Raw genomic sequence first — 26,642 nt, forward strand, 5'->3', positions numbered from 1 at the left:
AAAGAAATGGTCATTGCTTACTCACTGGACAGTATAGAACAAGGGTAGGTATAGTGAAGCAGCTGTGGAACTTTACAACCCAGCATACCCTGCCATAGGGAAGGGAAAGGGGGGACATGATAGAAATCTTCAAATATATCAAGGGTTTTAACATAGTACAGGTGGGAAATTTTCTTCAAAGGAAAACAAGTAATAAAACACGAGGACATGCACTGAAACTGGAGGGAGGTAGGTTCAGGGGAAATGTTAGAAAGAATTACTTCACAGAAAGGGTAGTGGATAAGTGGAATAGCCTCCCATCAGAGGTGGTAGAGGCTAAGACAGTAGAACAATTTAAACATGCTTGGGATAGGCATATGAATATCCTTACAAAGAAATAAGGATTAAAAAGGGTTGAGTTTACCTGAAGGGTAAAAAAAGGGGCAGACTAGATGGGCCAAATGGTTCTTATCTGCCGTCAAATTCTATGTTTCTATGTTTCTATAGACTGCCAAGTCCAATCTGTGCCAGTGCATGCTGGGATGTATAATTCTAAAGCAGTGGCAGGGATGCACATGGCTTACACCTGGTATATGAAGCATACACAATGAGGACACTGCAACTTCTTAGTAAAAGTCACATTATATATATATAGAAATTCACACATGATTGTACAGTAATAAAGCTTATCACATTCTTATTGTGTATAGTGCATATCAAATACTGGTCCATCTTCATCCTTTTATCTTACCAGCCAATCAGCTCCTCAGTTTAAAAAAAAAATGACAGGAGCTGTTGTTTGGTACTTTACCGCTCACCACGTTATCAAAACTGTGGCCCTTCAGCTGTTGTGAAACTACACATCCCAGCATGGCTTTCCATAGTTTTAGCATTCCCTAATAACAAAACTATGGCAAGGCATGATGGGACTTGTAGTCTTACAACAGCTGGAGGGCCATAGTTGACATACCTGGCTTAGTACATCTGGCCCTAAAGTGAGTGCAGCACAACCGGACAACAGGCAGACAATTAGGCCCAGTTATGTAAAACTACATGTTGTCGTTTTGCATGAGCCATATAGAAAATGACCAGCACAAAGATGAAAATAAAGATTCTCTGGTTCGTAGATTGTTTCCCTTTCATTCATCTTTTGCAGTTCCTGAGGAACAGTGTTTTTTTAATCTCCATAGTCCATAAACATTCTTGGTACCCCTGTCACATGGAAATCAGGGGTCCTTCTTATATTTCGAGGTATACTTCGTGTTGTAGAAGGGCAAAGCTAGCATCGCACAATAGTCCAGGACATGTTTTCCTTGTTACTCGCACCACTCTGACATAACAGAGGTAATTTTCCCCGGCCTGGCATCAGTGTTACTGACAAAGTCTGTGACTGCTGCTTCCGGTTACAGCTTATGCTCCGGGGCGTCCCAGTTTTTCCAGCTCTTCAGCTTCCACCTGACCGTAGCAGGAAGAGGAAGCTTATCGGCAGAGTCCTTCTGGGTTAGGCTACGAGCCAGAGTACTGAGGCATCGTTCTTCCAGACTGGGCAAACTGCAACATCGCAATCCCAGTGCCAGCTCAGTGCCAGGGCTGGTGGAAGAAACCATAGGATACAACGGAGTCTGGACCTGAGCGGAAAGGATAGAAGCATGAATAGAAGTATATTACTGGATGCTGAGACCAACAGACGCCAATGAATCGTCCTTTATATCCAAAAATATTATGGTGACATCATTGAATGCCTTATTCACATGGCCACTTCTATGTAGGAATCCAGAAGTGTTTGGGCAATGCCGTGCCGATCAGGAGAAGGGGCAAATAGACTACCCGGATACTAGTTACATTTGAACTGACTAACTTCATAGTATGTAGTACAGGAGGATATTTAATAATTACACTTATGGCTTTAGGTAGGTATGGGAACCATTTGATGTCTTTTGATGTGGGCCCATACCAAAATCTTGAAAGCCCCCTCCCCACAACCCCAGCCTTTTATCTTTCCAGTGCCCCTTAGGGGAAGGAGAGAAGGGAGTGAGGCAGAAAGAGGGTGTCGGGGGAGAGAGAGAAGCAAGATAAGAGAGGGTGGGGGAGAGAGAATAGGGACAGAGTGGGAGGAGCGAGCAGGAGAGACACTACTTGATTACAATTGGTGTAAGGCTTCTCGGCACCCCAAGCAAAACTTCAACCTACTCACCCAACCTCACACTGCCCCCAATAACCACTTTCCAGTCCCCCAAGCGAAAGTGTGGAGTTAGCGTCTTAGAAGTTCTGCAGCTGCCACCTGCATTAAGTACAACAAGGATGTCTCCCTCATACTGTGGATATCTTAAATTTTGTGATAGGCAGACTGTGTTGCACCCACCCCTCCCCCAATATCCTGGGACTCCACAGGACTGGAGCATGGAAGGATAGAGCACCATGTGTAAGCGTAGAAGGACTTGGCAGTATTGACAGGCAGATGGACACAGAGCACCATATAGGGTCATGGACCAGAGCGGTCATAGATGGGAGTGACATGGACAGACCGAGAACCATATGGAGGTCATAGATGGAAGGAGCATGGACAGTCTGAGCACCATATGGTTGTCCTAGATGGACAGATAGAGGGGAAGTGGTCATAGATGGACAGATAGAAGGGAAGTGGGCATAGATGAACAGACGAACAGACACGTGACCATATGGTGGTCATAGATGGACATATAGAAGGGAAGGGGGCATAGATGGACAGATAGAAGGGAAGAGGGCATAGATGGACAGATAGAAGGGAAGGGGGCATAGATGGACAGATAGAAGGGAAGAGGGCATGGATGGACAGATAGAAGGGAAGAGGGCATAGATGGACAGATAGAAGGGAAGAGGGCATAGATGGACCAGAGAGGTCATAGATTGGAGGGGCATGGACAGACCGAGCCCCATATGGAGGTCATAGATGGGAGGAGCATGGACAGTCTGAGCACCATATGGTCATCCTAGATGGACAGATAGAAGGGAAGTGGTCATAGATGGACAGATAGAAGGAAAGTGGGCATAGATGAACAGACACATGACCATATGGTGGTCATAGATGGACAGATAGTAGGGAAGGGGGCATAGATGGACAGATAGAAGGGAAGAGGGCATAGATGGACAGACGAACAGACACATAACCATATGGTGGTCAAAGATGGACAGATAGAAGGTAAGGGGGCATAGATGGACAGATAGAAGGGAAGGGGGCATAGATGGACAGATAGAAGGACAGATAGAAGGTAAGGGGGCATAGATGGACAGATATATGGACAGATAGAAGAGAAGGGGGCATAGATGGACAGATAGAAGAGAAGGGGGCATAGATGGACAGATAGAAGGGAAGGGGGCATAGATGGACAGACGAAAATACACAGCACCATATGGAGGTGTAGACTGAGGGACAGGAGGGGGGATAGATGGACAGACAGGCAAGACCCTCTAACTATAGAGGGTGCATGGGATACAACGGTTGTAGAGCCCGGTGATTTGGGAAGTGCCCAAGTCAATTCTAGTGCCCCCTCTAAATGTTTATATTTTTCTAATCCTTTAATTACTGGCGCACCGGGTTTGGGTCACAGCAGTGTAGTTACTGGGAGGGAGGTGGATTCTGTACAAGAAGTGGATTATGGACAGGAAGCAACTTAAAAAAAAAAGCAGGTTAAAAACAATAATTTTTTAGAGAGTGGGGTTTCATTGGGGACCCCCAATATGATGGGCCCCATAGCAGCTGCATCCCCTGTACCCTCTATACTTATGACACTGCAGCCTGTGCAATGGCTGTTAGGAGCTGAGTTGGTGAGCTGGACTGTACCTTGGTACAAGTCTGTGATTGCTGCAAGGATGTCATAGTTGTCAGTGGTCCCTGGTTTACATAGACCTAGTATTTTCTCTCTCTCTCTCTCTTATATATATATGAATTGCAGAGTAGCAGTCTCCTGTTCTGCATGTTTTATTCTGCAGTGTTATAAATAAGTCATTATATTGATTGGTGTATGTTATGCAGAAGGCTCTGTGGGTGACGTCCATAAACGTCGATTCCAAATGCCCTAAATAATGATTCTCTGCCAGTTCTCCCTCATCAGCTATGACCTTACCTTATGTAATCCCGTGAAGGCCAGACCCAGACTCTGTCTGTCCTTATAAAAGGTCAGTGTCCCTTCCTCCATACTCAAATGTACACCAATAACTGTCCTCTCCTCGTAGAATGGGTCGGCGTACTGTCTGCCATCACCGCCATGCCAGATTGTGCCCCGATAGGACAGGCCCCAGCTCTCTGTGTCTGCACCTGGTGACAAAGAGAATCACTTGTGATGTTTGGAAAATGGAGTTCATACAGTGACTAGCCGGTAGTCAGAATACCAAAGCCGGGATCACGAAGGAGGGAATCCCTGACAGGTGTCTGGTAGGTACACTTTGTGACAGCTAAATAACGGTCTTGTTCCCAGCAGCCAAATCACCTTTATGTTGTGACCTGCTGAGGTCTATGTTCCACCACTGACCATACAGGCATCCCATTAGTTGCCATAACTATGGTTCCATCAGTGAATGTCCAGCATAGAACTCACCTAGCAAGTTGACATACTGGTAGCTCCCAGCATGCAGTGCAGCTCGGCTGGTCCCAACACCGACCATGACAGACATTCCATATGGGGGTTCGAGGAATTGGACCTCCCAGTAATGCTCCCCTTGTATGAAGCCTGTAAGAGGAAACCAGATCTGTGAATGCATCAATAACAAACTTGGACATCATACATACATACATACATACATACATACATACATACATAGCAACATACATAGTAATTAAGGCTGAAAAAAGACGTTAGTCCATCGAGTTCAACCTATTTGATGGGGAGTAGTTAGGAGTTGACTGAAAATGAAAAGACAGAGGGCCAGATGTACTAAGCTTGAAAAGTGATACAATGAAGAGTGATAAACCACCAGCCAATCAGCTTCTTACTGCCATGTCACAGACTGTGTTTGAAAAATGGCAGGTAGGAGCTGATTGGTTGGTGGTCTATCACTCCCCATTTTATCACTTTTCAAGCTTAGTACATCTCGCCCAGTGTGTAGACACATGTACGAAACCTCTGTGACGTTGTCTTTGTCTCGTGGGTTAAATCTTGCTAATGTTTGAGGTGAAAGTGGTTGGAGAAAGGGAACAGGAGGACCGCCCTGTAAGCTCCTCCCACCATAGCTGATCCTGGGGCTGGAGAGGGCCAGCATGCAGGAATCCGCTTAATAGGCAGTTAATAAGATAGCAAGATACATCCTGTTCCCCTGAGAGAAAATGAAAGCCCAATGTGTTCCTTTTTTGCTATTGGCTGTGAAATTAGGGATGTCTGGGCTTTGCTTAATGTGGCAACCTTACTTCTGAAGCATAAGTAGAGATGGGAGTTTCCCAACCAAACCCTACTCATGAATTAGAGCAGAAAATCTGGAACCACACTGTCCCGTAATCAGCTGAATGGAAAGTTCGGTACTTATATGTTAGTTGGGGCTCGCTACGCTTCGGGCTCAGTGGCTCGCTGCGCTCACCACACTATATAACATCAACTCCACGCCAACATGGATAGTGGGGGTATGAGCGTACTAACTATAGTGGGTGCCCAACTAACATATAAGTACTGAAAATTCTAGTAATGACCAAATGAGAATGTAAATCATTACATTTTATTTGCCAGTGGAATGAAAAACATTAAACTACTATCTGTATAAATGAATGTAAGATCGTAAACGTGGATGGAGGTTGGACATGGCATGACTCTTTTTCACAATGCAGCTCCATGTTTTCTAACTTTCCCCAGAATAAGGTGCACTCTCAGTTTGAGGAGACGTCTCCTGTGATGGTAGACTAGGCTGCATCTTCATGAGTGCACTGGGCAGGCCATCTAGGCGGATCTCTGCCAAACCATAGCAATTTGTGGTGCATCATATAATTCTGTTGTGCTGGGCACCACATGGGCATTCACGTAACCCATTCCCTCTTAGATGATATCAGTCTGCTTCCTATACTGGTGCCCACTCTCTTTCCACATTTTTCTGCACTGTGAAAGGGGGTCACCTCTAGTATTACTACAGCTTAAAAGAGAGGGGCCCCTTAAGAAATTGTAGAGGGGGGGGCATTTGATCTCCTTTGTGCCCCCCAAGATAAAGACCGGGGTCCCGTACCTGAGTCCCCTCGCACTGCTGCTGTGCCGCAACTCCCCAAGGCAGGGTCTGTGTGAAAGTAAACCTCTTGCTGGCACTGGGACAGCTCTGCCATCTGTGACTGGTCATTGGCCTCCCACACCCAGCCTTCCTTAACGTACCCACATGGCATGGGGGGCATCAGGGGCTCCGCACTGAGACAGGAGAGAACAAGAGGTAAGTACACTGAGGGCACAGATATGAGATAAACTGAAATACAGGAGCTGGACCTAAGGTGACAAATACTTAGGAAATGACTGATAATCCACATCCCTTCTACTGACGGCCTGGTGCAGTAGTTCTCAACCTCATAGCAGTGCATGTTTTCCAGGTCACCTGTGGATTCTTAGAATGAGACAGCAGGCGTCGGGTGACCTGGAGACCCAAATGATGGTGGCCTTCGCAGCCAAGGTGAAACCCTTAATGTGCGAGCGCTTTAATATGCAGAGAAGTGTTAGTGATATACAGTATAGCTAAGATATAATATATATAGTATACAGATGGAACATGACATTACCTGGGCTGGGTGTGATACAGAGGGTAAGCGACATGTATATACAGTAGTACATAATATATATAGTATACAGATGGGACATTACCTGGGTTGTGTGTGATACAGAGGGGACAGTGACATGTATATATATGTATATATATATATATATATATAAATAAATATACATAACATATATACAGTTGTGCTCATAAGTTTACATACCCTAGCAGAATTTGTGATTTTCTGGCCATTTGTCAGCTAATATGAATGATAACTCACAAACTTTTCTTTCATTCATGGTTAGTGGCTGGGTGAAGCCATTTATTATCAACTATGTTGACTCTTTTTAAAATATAATGACAACAGAAACTACCCAAATGACCCTGATCAAAATTTACATACCCTGGAGATTTTGGCCATATAACATGCACACAAGTTGACACAAACAGGTTTGAATGGCTACTAAAGGTAACCATTCTCACCTGTGACCTGTTTGCTTGTAATCAGTGTGTGTGTATATAAAAGGTCAGTGAGTTTCTGGTCTCCTGAAATACCCACTATCCACGTCGGCGTGGAGTTGTTTTTATATAGTGTGGTGAGCGCAGCGAGCCGAGCCCGAAGTGTGGCGAGCGGACGCGGATTACTTCACATGTATTCCGCATCCCCTCGCGGGGCTCGCTACGCTTCGGGCTCGGTGGCTTGCTGTGCTCGCCACACTATATAATATCAGCTTCACGCCAATGTGGATAGTGGGGGTATGAAAAGGTCGGGGGACACATACCGCCGACATGGCTGGGTGTGATACAGAGGGGATAGTAACATGTATAGTATATAACATATACAGTATAGATAAGATATAATATATACTATACATTACCAGGGCTGGGTGGGATACAGGGGGGACAGTAACATGTATAGTATATAACATATACAGTATAGATAAGATATAATGTATAACATACATTACCAGGGCTGGGTGTGATACAGGGGGGACAGTAACATGTATAGTATATAACATATACAGTATAGATAAGATATAATGTATAATATACATTACCAGGGCTGGGTGTGATACAGGTGGGGCAGTAACATGTATAGTATATAACATATACAGTATAAATAAGATATAATATATAATATACATTACCTGGGCTGGGTGTGATACGGGGGGGGCAGTAACATGTATAGTATATAACATATACAGTATAGATAAGATATAATGTATAGTATACATTACCAGGGCTGGGTGTGATACAGGTGGGGCAGTAACAGGTATAGTATATAACATATACAGTATAAATAAGATATAATATATAATATACATTACCAGGGCTGGGTGTGATACAGGTGGGGCAGTAACATGTATAGCATATAACATATAAAGTATAGATAAGAATATATAATATACATTACCAGGGCTGGGTGTGATACAGAGGGGGCAGTAACATGTATAGTATATAACATATACAGTATAGATAAGAATATATAATATACATTACCAGGGCTGGGTGTGATACAGGTGGGGCAGTAACATGTATAGTATATAACATATACAGTATAGATAAGAATATATAATATACATTACCAGGGCTGGGTGTGATACAGAGGGGGCAGTAACATGTATAGTATATAACATATACAGTATAGATAAGATATAATGTATAATATACATTACCAGGGCTGGGTGTGATACAGGGGGGACAGTAACATGTATAGTATATAACATATACAGTATAGATAAGATATAATATATAATATACATTAACAGGGCTGGGTGTGATACAGGGGGGACAGTAACATGTATAGTATATAACATATACAGCATAGATAAGATATAATATATAATATACATTACCTGGGCTGGGTGTGATACAGGGGGGACAGTAACATGTATAGTATATAACATATACAGTATAGATAAGATATAATATATAGTATACATTACCAGGGCTGGGTGTGATGCAGAGGGGGCAGTAACATGTATAGTATATAACATATACAGTATAGATAAGATATAATATATAGTATACATTACCAGGGCTGGGTGTGATACAGGGGGGACAGTAACATGTATAGTATATAACATATACAGTATAGATAAGATATAATATATAATATACATTACCAGGGCTGGGTGTGATACAGGGGGGACAGTAACATGTATAGTATATAACATATACAGCATAGATAAGATATAATATATAATATACATTACCAGGGCTGGGTGTGATACAGAGGGGGCAGTAACATGTATAGTATATAACATATGCAGTATAGATCAGATATAATATATAATATACATTACCAGGGCTGGGTGTGATACAGGTGGGGCAGTAACATGTATAGTATATAACATATGCAGTATAGATAAGATATAATATATAATATACATTACCAGGGCTGGGTGTGATACAGAGGGGGCAGTAACATGTATAGTATATAACATATGCAGTATAGATAAGATATAATATATAGTATACATTACCAGGGCTGGGTGTGATACAGAGGGGGCAGTAACATGTATAGTATATAACATATACAGTATAGATCAGATATAATATATAATATACATTACCAGGGCTGGGTGTGATACAGGTGGGGCAGTAACATGTATAGTATATAACATATACAGTATAGATAAGATATAATATATAGTATACATTACCAGGGCTGGGTGTGATACAGGTGGGACAGTAACATGTATAGTATATAACATATACAGCATAGATAATATATAATATACATTACCAGGGCTGGGTGTGATACAGGTGGGGCAGTAACATGTATAGTATATAACATATACAGCATAGATAAGATATAATATATAGTATACATTACCAGGGCTGGGTGTGATACAGGGGGGACAGTAACATGTATAGTATATAACATATACAGTATAGATAAGATATAATATACATTACCAGGGCTGGGTGTGATACAGGGGGGGGACAGTAACATGTATAGTATATAACATATACAGTATAGATAAGATATAATATATAGTATACATTACCAGGGCTGGGTGTGATACAGGTGGGGCAGTAACATGTATAGTATATAACATATACAGTATAGATAAGATATAATATATAGTATACATTACCAGGGCTGGGTGTGATACAGGGGGGGACAGTAACATGTATAGTATATAACATATACAGTATAGATAAGATATAATATACATTACCAGGGCTGGGTGTGATACAGGGGGGACAGTAACATGTATAGTATATAACATATACAGTATAGATAAGATATAATATATAATATACATTACCAGGGCTGGGTGTGATACAGGGGGGACAGTAACATGTATAGTATATAACATATACAGTATAGATAAGATATAATATATAATATACATTACCAGGGCTGGGTGTGATACAGGGGGGACAGTAACATGTATAGTATATAACATATACAGTATAGATAAGATATAATATATAATATACATTACCAGGGCTGGGTGTGATACAGGGGGGACAGTAACATGTATAGTATATAACATATACAGTATAGATAAGATATAATATATAATATACATTACCAGGGCTGGGTGTGATACAGAGGGGACAGTAACATGTATAGTATATAACATATACAGTATAGATAAGATATAATATATAATATACATTACCAGGGCTGGGTGTGATACAGGTGGGACAGTAACATGTATAGTATATAACATATACAGTATAGATAAGATATAATATATAATATACATTACCAGGGCTGGGTGTGCAGCTCCCGGATAGTTCTCATGATGACTCTGATCGGTGTCTCAGGCTCAGTGTTGTTGTGTGTAAGTTCTCTTCCCCTCATTGGTGAAGGCGTGGATAGGTTTACCAGTAGGAAGCTGTTATTTATCCAGCCCCCGAAATGCGAAGCTCTGATTGGCTGATAGCTACATCTGACACAAACAGCACGTAACTCCCTCCTGTGGGAATTATCCTTTTAACCCTTCAGTAGTGCGCTTGTCTGTGCTGATCACTAGTGGGTGCTCTGTGCTGGGTCACTGCTGCTGTGTGCTGTTCACTAGTGGGTGCACTGTGCTGGGTCACTGCTGTATGCTGGTCACTAGTGGGTGCTCTGTGATGGGTCACTGCTGTGTGCTGATCACTAGTGGTTGCACTGTGCTGGGTCACTGCTGTATGCTGATCACTAGTGGGTGCACTGTGCTGGGTCACTGCTGTATGCTGGTCACTAGTGGTTGCACTGTGCTGGGTCACTGCTGCTGTATGCTGGTCACTAGTGTGTGCTCTGTGCTGGGGCACTGCTGTATGCTGGTCACTAGTGGGTGCACTGTGCTGGGTCACTGCTGTATGCTGGTCACTGGTGGGTGCACTGTGCTGGGTCACTGCTGTGTGCTGGACAGGGCACTGACTGGTAGTAATCCCCCACACTACATAATGCCACTTCCATGGTGGGACCCTGTATATGAGACCTGCTGTATGTGCCCTGTACATTCCTCCTGTCACTGATACAATCTAGCATTAGTAAAGTAACCGGCTCGGCAGGTTGTGGGGCGCTTGGGGTCACACATCAAAGCTACACTTTGCTCTAGATGTCATCATCCAAAACCAGGGACGTGCAGTCAGGGGAGACAGAGGAGGCAGCGCCTCCCCTGTCATAAATTATAAAAATATTTATAACACATACACTGTGTTTATAAATTTCTTATTATTGTTTTTTATTATTTATGAGGTGAGGTGGGACACTGAGTCTAGGAGGCAATTGGAAAATGTCAGCAGCGGGGGCAGGGTTAAGCTGCAGAGTGAAATGAGGCTGTAAAGCCCATTAAAAAGTAATGAAAAGGCGGCATCTACACATCTGCCTCATTGACAGGGACCAACGCCCCTGTCACTGAGGCAGATGTTATAGGACAGTGGATCACCACAGTGACTGGCTGTATCTGTAACCTGTCACAGGCGGGTGCACAAAGGTGTGTACAGTGCAGTTACTGAGGATGGGGGTTAGTAACTCATCGGTGACACGTTCTCTATAAGAGGATGGCATGTTGTAAATAAATCCACATTAGTCAATGTACTATTAAGTATTGTAGTGCATATAGAAAGTCCCTCACTGACAGTATACTACACATACATACATACATACATACATACATACATAGTGCTCCACATACATACATACATACATACATACATACATACATACATACACACGGATTCGGTATGAAATCCCGACGGTTAAAATCCCGACAGGGTCGAAATCTCGAATGGGTCATATAATACCGACAAGGACAAAATCCCTAAATTTAAAATCCCGACAAGGACAAAATCCCGACATTTAAAATCCCGACAGGGTCAAAATACTGACATATAGAATGTACAGGTGAAACAGTCAACATGACTTTCCGTCGACAGGTCGCGAGGTCGACATGGGTTTTTTCACTGTTTTTTTTACCCGAATGTCAACACAGTTGGAAGTGAACCGCAGCCCTTCGCATAGCTCGCTTCGCTCGCAATGCTTCGGGCACGGTGCCTTGTCACACTATTTTATTCTCCCACCACGCCCTAGTGGATGGTAGGGCATGAAATACCGCCTGTCGGCACATGTCGGGTCAAAAAACAGTGAAAAAACCCATATCGACCTTGCGACCATGACGACGGAAAGTCATGTTCACTGTTTCACCTGTACATTCTATATGTCGGTATTTTGACCCTGTCGGGATTTTAAATGTCGGTATTTTGTCCTTTTTGGGATTTTAAATGTCGGGATTTTGTCCTTGTCGGTATTATGACCCATTCGGGATATTGACCGTCGGGATTTTGACTGCATCCCATACACACATACATACACTGATACATACATACATAAATACATACATACACACATACATACACTGATACATACATACATACATACATACACACACACACACATACATACACTGATACATACTTACATACATACATACATACATACATACATACATACATACATAGCTTCCTTGTAACTTAGAAGTGAACATTTGTGCTGCCCACATCAAGTTTTATAGGGGGGGTATCAATCAAAGCTCGAACATAGATAACATTGGGGGTTATTCTGGTTCACTCCTGGCAAATTCCTTCTTAGATGGACAAAACCATGTGCACTGCAGGGGGGTTGGGGGGGGGGGGGCAGATGTAACAGGTGCAAAGAGAATTAGATTTGGGTGAGATTTTGTTTCTGTGCAGGGAAAATAACGACTGCTATAATTTTTACACTGCACTATAGATCTCACTTTGAAGTAAAATCCCACCCAAATCTAATTCTCTCTGCACAAGTAACATCTGCCCCACCTGCAGTGCACATGGTTTTGTCCATTTGAGAAGGAATTTGCCAGGAGTTAACCAAAATAAACCCCATTGTGAGAGATAAAGTACCAGCCAATCAGCTTTTGCCTTACATTTTCTAGGCATTGGGGTAGCATATTGCGCCGCCTTAACACTTCCTGCTTCAGCTCAGCAAAGCAGGAAGGGACACCGATAAGATGTATTATTAACATCTTTTCCGCCGAAGCGGAGGAGCTCAGACTCCCCCCTCCAGCGATGTCCCCTTGAGCGCGCCAGTGTCAGTGGACAGCGCATCTCTTCTAGGCATGCACGAGATCTCCCTTGCAGCTGTCCCTGCTGTGGGGATAGGGCATTGCCAGCCTGCAGCTGTCACAGTCTTTAGCGGTAGGTGGCGGAATGGTCAGTGCTTTTATATAGCAGCGCCAATATGAACAGGGCGCATAGAGACCCTGTCATTTACCGAACAGTGGCACCTTCATATCTGGGTGGGGAAGCAGTATCCCTTCCCCCATAACGCTATATGTGGGTTATGTAGTTCTCCATGTAGCTATAATTAGATAAATAACACAACCACATATTCAGCCGTCTCCAACAAGTGTTTATGGTGAAAGGATGAAGTGTCAGTAACCTGCTCCTATATAGAACTAGATGCCATTGCTCATCGGAACTCATTTCACAAAGTCAGTAGTAACATTTAATATTGTGATGTATATTTTATATTGCACAAATTGATCACAGAAATGTCGTTAGAAAAAATAGTTGCAGTTTTTCATTTAGAGATTAACACAAAAAGAAACTCGCATACTAACCGTAGTGTGTAGTATTTGTCTCGGGGTGTCATCTACTGGATTGACATGTAAACTGAAACTTCATGAGTCAAGATTACCTGCCTGATCAGTGAGATATATATATATATATATCTCACTGATCTCATATATTTAGCCAGATCTGTCACTCATCCCCTGTGTGTATAACGTTCCTGCCCAGTGTTATACACAAACCCGCCCCCCCTAGGGAAAAGATCAGTGTTATACACACCACCCCCTTGACATCCCCTCCCCCCGCCCAGCCAGGGCTACAGTACACGCCCACCATCCACCATGGTGTAGGTGAGCGCCCCCCTCCCGCGAATCACGGCACCCCAGCACCCCCCGCCTGCTATTCGCGGACCCCCTCCCGCACCCCCCTCCCACGATCCACGGCACCCCCCTCTTGGGATTCTCGGCCCCCAGCAACCCCCCCTTCCATGATTCGCGGACCCCCTCCCGCAATTCACAGACCCCCGCTTTCCGCGATTCACGGGACCCCCGCACCCCCCCTCTCGCGATTCGCGGACACCCGCGATCCCCCCTCCAGCGATTCACGGACCCCCAAAACCCCCCCTTCCCGCGATTCGCGATTCACGCCACCCCCCCTGTAATTCGCGGACCCCCGCGACCCCCCCTCCAGCTATTCGCAGCCCCACCCTCCCGCAATTCACGGACTCCCAAAACACCCCCCTCCCGCAATTCGCAGACCCCCGCGAACCCCACCTTCCTCCGATTCACGCCCCCTGCACGATTCACGGCACCCCGCGCCCCCCCTTCCGCGGTTCGCGGACCCCCGCGCTCCCTCCAGCGATTCGCAGCCCCCCTCCCGCGATTCAAGGACCCCCGCGATTCAAGGACCCCCACAACCCCCCCTTCCCCCAAATCACGCACCCCGCCACCCCCGCGATTCACAGCACCCCCGTGTCCCCCCTCCAGCATGTCTCAGACACACAGGGTAAGGGGGTGTACACTATCATACATGTGGGGTTACAGAGTGTGTCTCACACACACACACACACACACACACACACACACACACACACGGGGAGGGTAGGTAGTCAAACATGTCTCAAACACACAGGGTGAGGGGGTGTACACTGTCATACATGGGGGGTATTGAGTGTGTCACACACACACGGGGAGGGGTGTACACTATCATACATGGTGGTATGTAGTGACACACACAGGGTGAGGGAGTGTCCAATATCATACATGGGGGGTACGGAGTGTCTCTCTCACACTCACACACACGGGAAGGAGGGTAGGTAGTACAGCAGGTCTCAGACACACAGGGTTAGGGGGTGTACACTATCATACATGCGGGGTATGTAGTGACACACACACACACACACACAAGGTTCCCTGGGCTCTCATTCGTCTGGCAACATTCTACTGCGGGTGAGCTGTAGAGTGTCAGAGAGGGATGTCCGCAGACCCAGGTACAGGCCCGCATGGCTCTCTCCAGCACTGGAGCTGTCTCCTCTATTGGGTTTGAGCCACCAGATCACTGATGGCTGAACGTCTTATCCCCAATAATCACATACCCTACTTATCCTGACCCCCCCCCCCCCCCACAAGGACACACACAGCTCCTGGCTACCATGTCCCCCTAGACATGCAGCCTATTCCACATACACAGTCCTGCACCTGGATGTGGTCTCCTCCATCATCCAGTCAGACTTGAGCTTTCCCAGCAGCTGCTTGGTGCCTGCTCTCCCAGAGTCAGCTCTTCACGGGTAACCTTGGGCAGGGATGTGGTTGTAGTTAGTCATGGTGGTGAGCACGGTGTAGCTCTAAGGTGCCAGCGATGTGTGTGTGTATGCAGGTGAGCCTTGTGCGCGCAGTACACGTGTGTGTATGCAGGTGAGCCTTGTGCACGCAGTACACCTGTGTGTATGCAGGTGAGCCTTGTGCATGCAGTACACGTGTGTGTATGCAGGTGAGCCTTGTGTACGCAGGTGAGCCTTGTGTACGCAGGTGAGCCTTGTGCACACAGTACATGTGTGTATGCAGGTGAGCCTTGTGCACGCGTATGTATGCAGGTGAGTCTTGTGCACGCAGTACAAGTGTGGATGCAGGTGAGCCTTGTGCACGCGTATGTATGCAGGTGAGTCTTGTGCACGCAGTACAAGTGTGGATGCAGGTGAGCCTTGTGCACGCAGTACACGTGTGTGTGTATGCAGGTGAGCCTTGTGCGCGCAGTACACGTGTGTGTATGCAGGTGAGCCTTGTGCACGCAGTACACGTGTGTGTATGCAGGTGAGCCTTGTGCACGCAGTACACCTGTGTGTATGCAGGTAAGCCTTGTGCACGCAGTACACCTGTGTGTATGCAGGTGAGCCTTGTGCACGCAGTACACCTGTGTGTATGCAGGTGAGCCTTGTGCACGCAGTACACCTGTGTGTATGCAGGTGAGCCTTGTGCACGCAGTACACCTGTGTGTATGCAGGTAAGCCTTGTGCACGCAGTACACCTGTGTGTATGCAGGTGAGCCTTGTGCACGCAGTACACGTGTGTATACAGGTGAGCCTTGTGCACGCAGCACACGTGTGTATACAGGTGAGCCTTGTGCACGCAGCACACGTGTGTATACAGGTGAGCCTTGTGCACGTGTGTATACAGGTGAGCCTTGTGCACATGTTTATATGAGTGAGCCTTGTGCAAGCAGTACACATGTGTGTATACGGGTGAGCCTTGTGCATGCAGAACACGTGTGTGCGTGTGTGTATACAGGTGAGCCTTGTGCATGCAGTACACGTGTGTGTATGCAGGTGAGCCTTGTGCATGCAGGACACGTGTGTGTATACAGGTGAGCCTTGTGCATGCAGTACACATGTGTGTATACGGGTGAGCCTTGTGCATGCAGAACACGTGTGTGCGTGTGTGTATACAGGTGAGCCTTGTGCATGCAGTACACGTGTGTGTATGCAGGTGAGCCTTGTGCATGCAGAACACGTGTGTGTATACAGGTGAGCCTTGTGCATGCAGAACACGTGTGTGTGTGTGTATACAGGTGAGCCTTGTGCATGCAGAACACGTGTGTGTATACAGGTGAGCCTTGTGCATGCAGTACACGTGTGTGTGTGTATGCAGGTGAGCCTTGTGCATGCAGAACACGTGTGTGTGTATACAGGTGAGCCTTGTGCATGCAGTACACGTGTGTGTATGCAGGTGAGCCTTGTGCATGCAGAACACGTGTGTGTATGCAGGTGAGCCTTGTGCATGCAGAACACGTGTGTGTATGCAGGTGAGCCTTGTGCATGCAGAACACGTGTGTGTGTATACAGGTGAGCCTTGTGCATGCAGAACACGTGTGTGTATACAGGTGAGCCTTGTGCATGCAGTACACATGTGTGTATGCAGGTGAGCCTTGTGCATGCCGAACACGTGTGTGTATACAGGTGAGCCTTGTGCATGCAGTACACGTGTGTGTATGCAGGTGAGCCTTGTGCATGCAGAACACGTGTGTGTATGCAGGTGAGTCTTGTGCATGCAGAACACGTGTGTGTGTATACAGGTGAGTCTTGTGCATGCAGAACACGTGTGTGTATACAGGTGAGCCTTGTGCATGCAGTACACGTGTGTGTATGCAGGTGAGCCTTGTGCATGCAGAACACGTGTGTGTATATACAGGTGAGCCTTGTGCATGCAGAACACGTGTGTGTATATACAGGTGAGCCTTGTGCATGCAGAACACGTGTGTGTATACAGGTGAGCCTTGTGCATGCAGTACACGCGTGTGTATGCAGGTGAGCCTTGTGCATGCCGAACACGTGTGTGTATACAGGTGAGCCTTGTGCATGCAGTACACGTGTGTGTATGCAGGTGAGCCTTGTGCATGCAGAACACGTGTGTGTATGCAGGTGAGTCTTGTGCATGCAGAACACGTGTGTGTATACAGGTGAGTCTTGTGCATGCAGAACACGTGTGTGTATACAGGTGAGTCTTGTGCATGCAGAACACGTGTGTGTATACAGGTGAGCCTTGTGCACGCGTGTATGTGGGTGTTCCTTGTGCACGCAGTAACATCTGGGTATGGGGCAGTCAGGGCCCCATAGCAGTTGCATCCACAATAGTTATGCCACTCGGGTGCGGTATGATGGCCTGACAGTCGGGATTTAGAAGTCAGCATACAGACATCGGAACCGCGACCGCCAGTACTCTGACAGGGGCGAGTGGAAAGAAGCCCCAGGTTCTATCTTCCCTCTATGAAGGTCGCAGATCCCCAGGAGGGAGAATAGAACCAGTCAGTCGGGATTCTGATGTTGGTATTCTGACCGTTGGGATCCCAACTATCGGCCCATCATCAGGCACCTGCAGGGACAGGAGCTTGTTACGCCTACAGTGGGAATCAAAGGATGATAGCAGGTATCGGAGATACCTACTCCATACATTCAGGGGATACTTAATATTGTGGTTAATCTCAAATATAAAAGGATAAAGGAGCCTGAAAGTTACCATGGTAGACTGGCGGAAGCCACCTGAGGGGAACCACCTGCTACAGGGATGAGATCCATAGAATTCCCAAAGATAAATAAATACACGGTTCCTGGGTGCGCTAACAGTATATCCTCTTCCTCGCATCTTTCCAACAGTTCAAGAAAATGGGAAAGTGAAATAAATCATCCAATCACCTGAATGTTCCACTGATGTATTTACTCTACTTGGGAGTAGACACATTTAATTATTATGGGACAAAACTTGTATTCCAACTACATACACTGCAGGTGTGGTTGAAATCCAGCAGGGGGCGCAGTTTAACGGCACCACAGCCCAGGACAAGGCGTGCAGTACACTACGCAGTCATTTCCAGACAGAACGGTACCTCTCGGAAAACTCTGCGGATGCAGCACATAATTTGGAAATGGATCCGGCGAGACACATGATTTACCGGTCATTTAAAAGGTCTGGAACGATGTGTCTAATATAAAATATTCATATCCATCAAAGCATCTGTAAGAGGTTATTGTGCCCATAAATAAATAAACTGTACCAGCGTCCTGTGAATCAAAGTTATTATAATAAGCCTTAGGTGCTCAGCATCATTTTTGGACAAAAATATGGGTCCGTGAACTCTCCACCAGGTGACCTCAGGTTTCAAGCCCAAAGCACAGAACCCCCCCAGGCCAGCCAGCCCCCCTTATTTGCAGTTAGGAATGAACAGCAGATTAGTTTGGGCCCTTACAGCATTACAAACATTGGGCCTGATTCAGACACCATCCGACAGGGGGCCAAAATCGGACCCCAGTATACATTGTGTTCTATCCTCCCAAGACAGAATAGTAACGTAAGAAACAAAAAAACACACAGGTCTTGGAAATACATAAATTTATTTTATAATACATATCTGAATGACATCTCTATCATAAGAACAGTGCCTGGATGTCCTCCTGCTGGGTGCAATGTGTGAACTAGGGAGGGATGGTAGCAGCAGTATCAGACAGACCCCCCCCCCCCCCCCCCGCAGGTTCCACCCCCTGCTAACACTATACAAGATGCATGTGACAGCCCATAGTAACCTGCGGACATCTCTACCCTACAGTGTACCGGAGAGCAATGTAATATCTACACTGGGCGATAATCTGCTGCTGATGTAATGAAATGCTCTGCAGCGTCCTAACCCTTCATCATTAGTGTTATAGATACAATGTGTTACATACATTGGCAGAACATATTCTACATGTAAGGAGCGGTAGAGAGAAGCGGTGTAAGGAGAAGCTGAGAGCTGGTGCTTTCTCCACGCAGTCAGAAGATTCTTGTCCAGTAGGTGGAGCTGTAGCAGTATGATTGAGCAGCTGTTACACCGTCTCACCTCTAGGGTGCAGCAGAGCAATAGCATTAACCTGGAAGAGCTTTCTGTCCGGACACAGCATGCGGAAAATCAATGTCTGTGGCTGTATTAACGCAGCAATGGCGGATACGGTCAACTATAGAAAACCCCTTTCTTACTGGCATACTCGAGATGGGAACAGACAGGGAGGGTGTGATTAACCATTCGATGGCACCGCTGATGTATATTCTGAGCCCCCCAGCGTAGGGCCTATGTAAGGTGCATTGCCACACAATGTATTTACACATCGGGGCTGTGGACCGGTTCAGCTGTGCAATTCCGTCATACGTCCGGGTCACAGGCCCCTGCAGCCTTGTGTACAGCTTCAGCAGGTGCTTAAAATAGGGAAAGTGAGGCCCGCTGGCTGATGGACGGCGCTCTTCATTACCGAATGCTGTACATGTAGCGCCTGTGCTAGAAGAAGAAAGGCTCCTTCATAGGAAAATTACAGGGGGGAAGGGGGTGGGGGCATAGGCCTGAGTTCCAGAGCAAGGCTGGGCAAACGGAGACACCAAACTGTACAGGATAGTCCCCAGGAGCCTTCGTCTTACTGCAGTGACTCAACAAAGGCATCAAACTCCTCCATGTTTTTTTCATGCATGGCCAACTTTTCCGGCAGCGAATCCTGCGGAGAGAAGCAGCGGGTAAATGTTGGTTACACAGAGTCTATTGATCACGTAGACGGTGAGACGGACTTTTCCCCTAAGAGTAATGGAATGGAGGTTGGACGGAGCATGTACGTGTGGCCTGTGCCGCTCCCTGACCACAAGCAACGCTGACACTTAGCGCTCAGGACAGGGATCAATTGCTACTGCGCCCTGGTGCAAGAATTGTTCTCTAGCTTCTGATTGGCTGAATGCATCTTAATCCCTCCCACCTAATACAGTAGCTCCTGCAATCGATTTCTATTGTCACAGTGATATTAGCAATCAGTCCTCATCAATAAACCTGCTCATCGCAGATTTCGTGGCACCGAAACATAGGGGGTAGATGTAGGAAGCAGTGATAAGGGAGGAGAAGTGAGCCAGAGGAGGAGTGGCCCATGGCAACCAATCAACACTGAAGTAACATCTATAATTTGCATAATATACCATTATACAGAGCAGCTGATTGGTTGCCATGGGCGACTCCTCCTCTGGCTCACTTCTCCCTTATCACTGCTTCATGCATCTACCGCATAATTCCCTATAACGGTGGTTTATTGGGGATGATTGGAGCCCCTGCCGAACCCATTAAGTGCTGTAACTCAGACAATGATTGGACAATCATTGGTCGGTGTCATTTCACTAATGGGCTACGGAACCTGAACACCGATACTGACCGGTTGCTATGGGTTACAGGACATTTGATTGCACCACGGCACATAATAAGTCCTTACCAGGTCTTCCGCCATTGACTGCACAGCGATATCAATGGAAAGGCTGCTGAGCTGAGGTGGGTTCTGGAACTCCCGGTAGAAAGTCCCCACGTCCATCGGCAGGTCATCTTTAGAGAAGGCCGGTCGCTGAAAGAGCAAATACAAGTTACATCAGTGTCTACAGAGGACTAAACATCGACACAACAGAGTCCCAGTAATCTAACGTGCAGTTACATCAGACTTGTTTAATAACGTCACTTTCTAGTAGGATAACGTCACCCTCTCCCCCAACCCACAAATTCCTACAGTCAAACGTTCTCCAGATTTACCTACAGCTGCAAATACAGCTTTAGGAAGGGTCACTTTTTAGACCATTATCTATCTATCTATGGTGAAGTACCATCAGTGACCACTAGAGGCTGATCGATGGACCAAATGACTCCGTAACAGAAAGTGAAAGCAAAATGATCTGTTTCTAACAGCTTGCATATGGAGAGAGGGAGCTGTGAAGACAGAGATTGGAGGTGGGAGTAGATTGGGACTAAGCCGTCATTTTTAACTACTCTCCATATAATGTACAGTACGTTTAATTACTGCTGACATTTGCAGGTAGTCTCTTCAAGTTTGCAAAACTCATCTTAGGCGATTGGGAGGTATTGTAAGATCTGTTGCACCACCCTGTGCATTAATACGTAATGAAGGGACAAGCTGCAGTGAGGCGACTCTGGCTTACGAGGCCGTAACTGAGTAGCGTGTGAGCCAATCACACGATGCTCCCATCCGGTCCTGGGATGACCGGTAATCTCCCGTTACTTCCCTGCTGCAGTTTTTTGCAGCCACATTGTGATAAACAACGAAATATTGTTTCCATTCCCTGTATGAGGTATCACAGTGTAGGCTATAACGTTACCGGAGACCCTTCGCCAGGTCCCTAAAGTTTCAAAATCATCTTATAAATAGAGACCAATATTTACGACGCGCTAGAAACCATATATAGAAAATATAAATTTATTATGTAAAAACTCACTGGCCAGTGGTAAAACACAGTATACCTCTAATTATAATATTATATTATACATGTGTATATCTAAAACATAGATATATAACATCAAATATTAAATAATAAAAAGACCTAAGTATCACGCCTGGGTATTTTTAGAACCAGGACCTCAATATCTGTCCCAGTATAGTGGAAAATGGGAGAGTGTTTATTTGGAGCTTTACTCAGATAGAGGATTCGTCGATTACATCTGGCCAGACAAAAAGAGAAAAAAATAGTCCTTTAAAAAATTTTTTTATAAAAATTAAAAAATAGGGACGTCCACCCTGTACCTTTAGCTGGTAAGCCGGTCAGTAGAAGTAGTAGTCCTGGCTTTTTATATATAGTCGGGAGCCCGGGCTCTTCCCCACCAGGGATGTTATATTCGCTGGGTTCAAAACAGCTGTGCAGTGGTGGATAGTGGAACGTCCAGTATTGTGGAGAGATGAAGGAAATGTATTTGCTCAATGACGCGTTTCCCCGCCTCCGTTGGGACTCGGCGGCTTCCTCAGATTTTGAGCTGGGGTGTAAGCTACAGGGTTCGCCTTAAATAGGGTGTTTTCAGCTGTTTGTGCTTATGTAAATCTACATTTGTTGTATATCTCATTACCTGCAAATGCGGCAAACAGTACGTTGGTCGCACCACACGTACCTTGCACATTAGAATAATGGAACATAGGCGAAATATACTGAGTGGAATTCGCGCACACCCTCTATCCAAACATTGTAATGCATGCCAAGATGGCACAGTGGAGGGTATGTCAGCTATCGGTATCGAACAAATAAAAAATACCAAAAGGGGGGGCGACAGATTCGGACAACTAAATAGACGTGAGGCCTACTGGATATTCCGGTTGGGATCGTTGGTGCCGAATGGCCTTAATGACACCATTGAACTTAATAACATCTAAATCCACATATGGGGGCTGTGTAAGAAGGGTGTCCTATGTGGCACCAGAGGTGGCTCACCAGAGATCCATCTGGGATCCACTAGCTACTGGTGCCATTGGATACAGATCAGCACAACCCACCATGTGGAGATACAATGGATATATGAATACAGGTGTTCGGTATGCCGAATACCGGGATGTAAATGTTCTGCGGATTGAATGCGACTCACTGGAGGTCCATCTGGGATTCGCAATAACAATAAAACAGAGCAATGCTTTCTGGTTGACTCAATGTTGAATATACTGCATTTACACAATCATAGAAAAAGAGGTCCCCCTATATGTATTTTTTATTCCTGTATTTTTTATTTATTTATTTATTTTTTTATTTTATTTTTTTTTTATTATTTATATATAATTTTTTTTATCCATTCCTGTTTCTCTAGTAATATAAAATACTAATATTCAAGACTCCCTGCTTTGCTACTATATTGCTCGATCGTATAACTAACTATGAAACTCTATAGATAGAGGCACATCTATAGGCAAATGGAGCAAGTAATGCTCTCTCCTTGTCCTCATCAATACATGAATTCCTTTTGCCTTCTCTTGTTCTTTTCTTTTTATCTTTTCATTTCTCTATAAGATAACAATCTAAAAAGAATATGTTTCTATGTGTATACACATATATAAGTTTTATATTTTTTAGTCTGTAAATTTTACAATGTTCGATGATTGTTTATTATGCCTGTATTGGTCTGTATGCCTATAGATCAATGCATGTATATATATATATATATGTGTATATATATGTATTTATGTATATATATATATATATATATATGTTTTTCTTTCGTACTGTTTTAAAATCTAATTTCCCGTAGGAACTATTAAGCTACATGTTTTGAACCTATTAAGGACCCACAGTTTTTTAATACATTTTGGAAAAAGGGTATAAAGACTAAATATCTGTTTGTGAAACCTTTGCGACCAACCAAGGGCACGAATTTCCCATAAACAAAATGGCCGCAGAAGCCTCCTCTAAGATATAATATTGTTTAAGCCGCCTCTGGTGGGTATTTAAAACTGTCCCCCAACGATAGAAACAATAGAAATAGGAGGTACTGTTTTATGACAATAAGAACAAATTCATTAATATAAGGCTGCTCCGTGGTATGCTATAAACTCCTAATATAATGTGATGTGCCGGGAGTTACTGATCCAAAATGAGGCTTGGAAAGTCCGTGGACTGAACAGAGACACTCCAAAATGAGGCTTGTAACGTCTACTATCCAATAGAGAAAAAGGGGGGCGGATACTAACATTGTGCCGCATACCCGGAAGTACCTCTACCATCAGGCACTCTGCCCAAACGAGGCTTGGAGAGCAAAACAACATGCCGCACATCCGGAAGTAACTCCGATATTAAGCATACTATGAAAACGAGGCTTGGAACACACGCCACCCATTGGAGGTAACAAAGGGGGCGTGTGCTAACACCGGGCTCCGTACCCGGAAGTAACATTAAACATAAGCACAAACAGCTGAAAACACCCTATTTAAGGCGAACCCTGTAGCTTACACCCCAGCTCAAAATCTGAGGAAGCCGCCGAGTCCCAACGGAGGCGGGGAAACGCGTCATTGAGCAAATACATTTCCTTCATCTCTCCACAATACTGGACGTTCCACTATCCACCACTGCACAGCTGTTTTGAACCCAGCGAATATAACATCCCTGGTGGGGAAGAGCCCGGGCTCCCGACTATATATAAAAAGCCAGGACTACTACTTCTACTGACCGGCTTACCAGCTAAAGGTACAGGGTGGACGTCCCTATTTTTTAATTTTTATAAAAAATTTTTTTAAAGGACTATTTTTTTCTCTTTTTGTCTGGCCAGATGTAATCGACGAATCCTCTATCTGAGTAAAGCTCCAAATAAACACTCTCCCATTTTCCACTATACTGGGACAGATATTGAGGTCCTGGTTCTAAAAATACCCAGGCGTGATACTTAGGTCTTTTTATTATTTAATATTTGATGTTATATATCTATGTTTTAGATATACACATGTATAATATAATATTATAATTAGAGGTATACTGTGTTTTACCACTGGCCAGTGAGTTTTTACATAATAAATTTATATTTTCTATATATGGTTTCTAGCGCGTCGTAAATATTGGTCTCTTTTTCTGTTGTCTGTATCTTGGGGAGATAGGCTTTTCCCTTTTTACACGCTGCTGGAACCTGCTGGGGCACTGTATGTCTATATAATAATAATAATTTTTTGAGATATATATGCGCAGCAGTGTATATGGTCTACACCTAAACTTTTTAAATTAGAGATAGTGTGTCTATTGGGATAGCGCTGATACTTTTCTGTGTTTGTGTTCATCTTATAAATGCCCTGTGTATCATCACTTACAAAATCCACCATCACAAAATCATCTTGGGGCACCTCACTGCTGGAGCAGGAACTCTGCAGGCTGCGGGCGTCTGGAGAGACCTCTTCTGGGGTCTCGGGACAGACCACCTGGAACACACATAGCATATACAAATAGAGGCCAGGATTTACATTGGACAGCCTCACCGGGGACTTGCCAACACCCTGAACCAGGACTGCACATATGACACATATAATACATATTAATAAAATACAAATGATACAATGCAATATATTGGCCCTTATTCTGGTTCACTCGCAAAGGCAAATTCCTTCTCAAATGGACAAAACCATGTGCAGTGCAGGTGGGGCAGATGTAACATGTGCAGAGAAAGTTAGATTTGGGTGGGGTTTTAATTCAGAGTGAGATCTATATTGCAGTGTAAAAATAAAGCAGCGAGTATTTACCCTGCACAGAAAGAAAATAACTCACCCAAATCTATCTCTCTCTGCACATGTTACATCTGCCCCCCTGCAGTGCACATGGTTTTGTCCATTTGAGAAGGAATTTGCCTTTGCGAGTGAACCAGAATAAGGACCATTGTGTGGACCGTCCCACCTCATCATTTTGTGTTGCTGTTAATATAGCTGTGCAGGGGGCTCAGTGTTGCTAGGGCTCCTATGAAAATAATCGGCCGTATCAATGGCAAGATCCGGAGGTTATACTGAGCGGTAGAAGCAGCATACAAGTAGGGGTCTAGTTTATGCTTAGACGGAAGCTGGGGAACATACCATGGGGTCAATATCCTCCAGATCAGTAAGCTTGGGTACAAACACAGCGAAAGGTATATCCGTGCTGGCGAGGGTGACCTGTGGGCAGAAGGAAAGTGGTTTATCATCTGTCCGGAATACTACGGTATCACAGAGGACATCCACACCAACCTCTCCACCCACCTGAGGGGAGGGTTTGTCCACAAAAGCCCCCACTTTGCGAGTGAACAGGATGTGCGGAGGCTTATTTGGGGAGCTGCTCCTCCCAGCGGGGCTGTTACCAGACGGGGTATCTGCTTCCTCGCTACCGGGAGAGATAAGGGCATGAATAACTGCACACAGGGCAACTACACAGACCGGTGACATACACGCGGAGGGCCTACCTGCTGGAGGTGGGGCCTGCAACGTTAGGTGGTGACGTCAGAAGAGTCCGGTCGTGATCTGCTTGAGTGCCGTGCGCAGGTTGTGGTGTAATATTGGGCAACCCACCCTCTTTCCCCGGCACCATCATCTACGGAGAGAAGTCAGCGTCAGCGCTCCGATACAGCCACAATAACCGCGTGCATGCAGAGTGACGTGTAAATGAGCATCACGG

The 26,642-nt window shown here is 45.1% G+C and overlaps 2 protein-coding genes across 2 annotated transcripts in view; both read right to left on the reverse strand.

The window, feature by feature from the left end:
• Window positions 1-602: 602 nt before the first annotated feature.
• Window positions 603-10,588, reverse strand: LOC146045548 (SPRY domain-containing SOCS box protein 3-like). Its single transcript, XM_083164476.1, has 5 exons — window positions 10,398-10,588; window positions 6,160-6,332; window positions 4,554-4,685; window positions 4,083-4,273; window positions 603-1,607 (listed from the first exon to the last, which is right to left on the reverse strand). The coding sequence occupies exons 1-5, from the start codon at window positions 10,490-10,492 to the stop codon at window positions 1,383-1,385; spliced, it is 816 nt and encodes a 271-aa protein (XP_083020602.1). The 5' UTR covers window positions 10,493-10,588; the 3' UTR covers window positions 603-1,382.
• Window positions 10,589-19,086: 8,498 nt separating this feature from the next.
• Window positions 19,087-26,642, reverse strand: part of ATG13 (autophagy related 13) — a 34,048-nt gene continuing 26,492 nt past the window's right edge. Inside the window, 6 exon segments of the mRNA XM_083164480.1 lie at window positions 19,087-20,230; window positions 20,984-21,109; window positions 25,319-25,426; window positions 26,069-26,146; window positions 26,231-26,351; window positions 26,431-26,558. Coding sequence (XP_083020606.1) covers window positions 20,153-20,230; window positions 20,984-21,109; window positions 25,319-25,426; window positions 26,069-26,146; window positions 26,231-26,351; window positions 26,431-26,558 — 639 coding nt within the window. The 3' untranslated portion in view covers window positions 19,087-20,152.

Source organism: Crinia signifera, chromosome 11 (genome assembly GCF_055691185.1).
Source record: "Crinia signifera chromosome 11, ASM5569118v1, whole genome shotgun sequence".
Taxonomy (NCBI): Eukaryota; Metazoa; Chordata; class Amphibia; order Anura; family Myobatrachidae; genus Crinia; species Crinia signifera.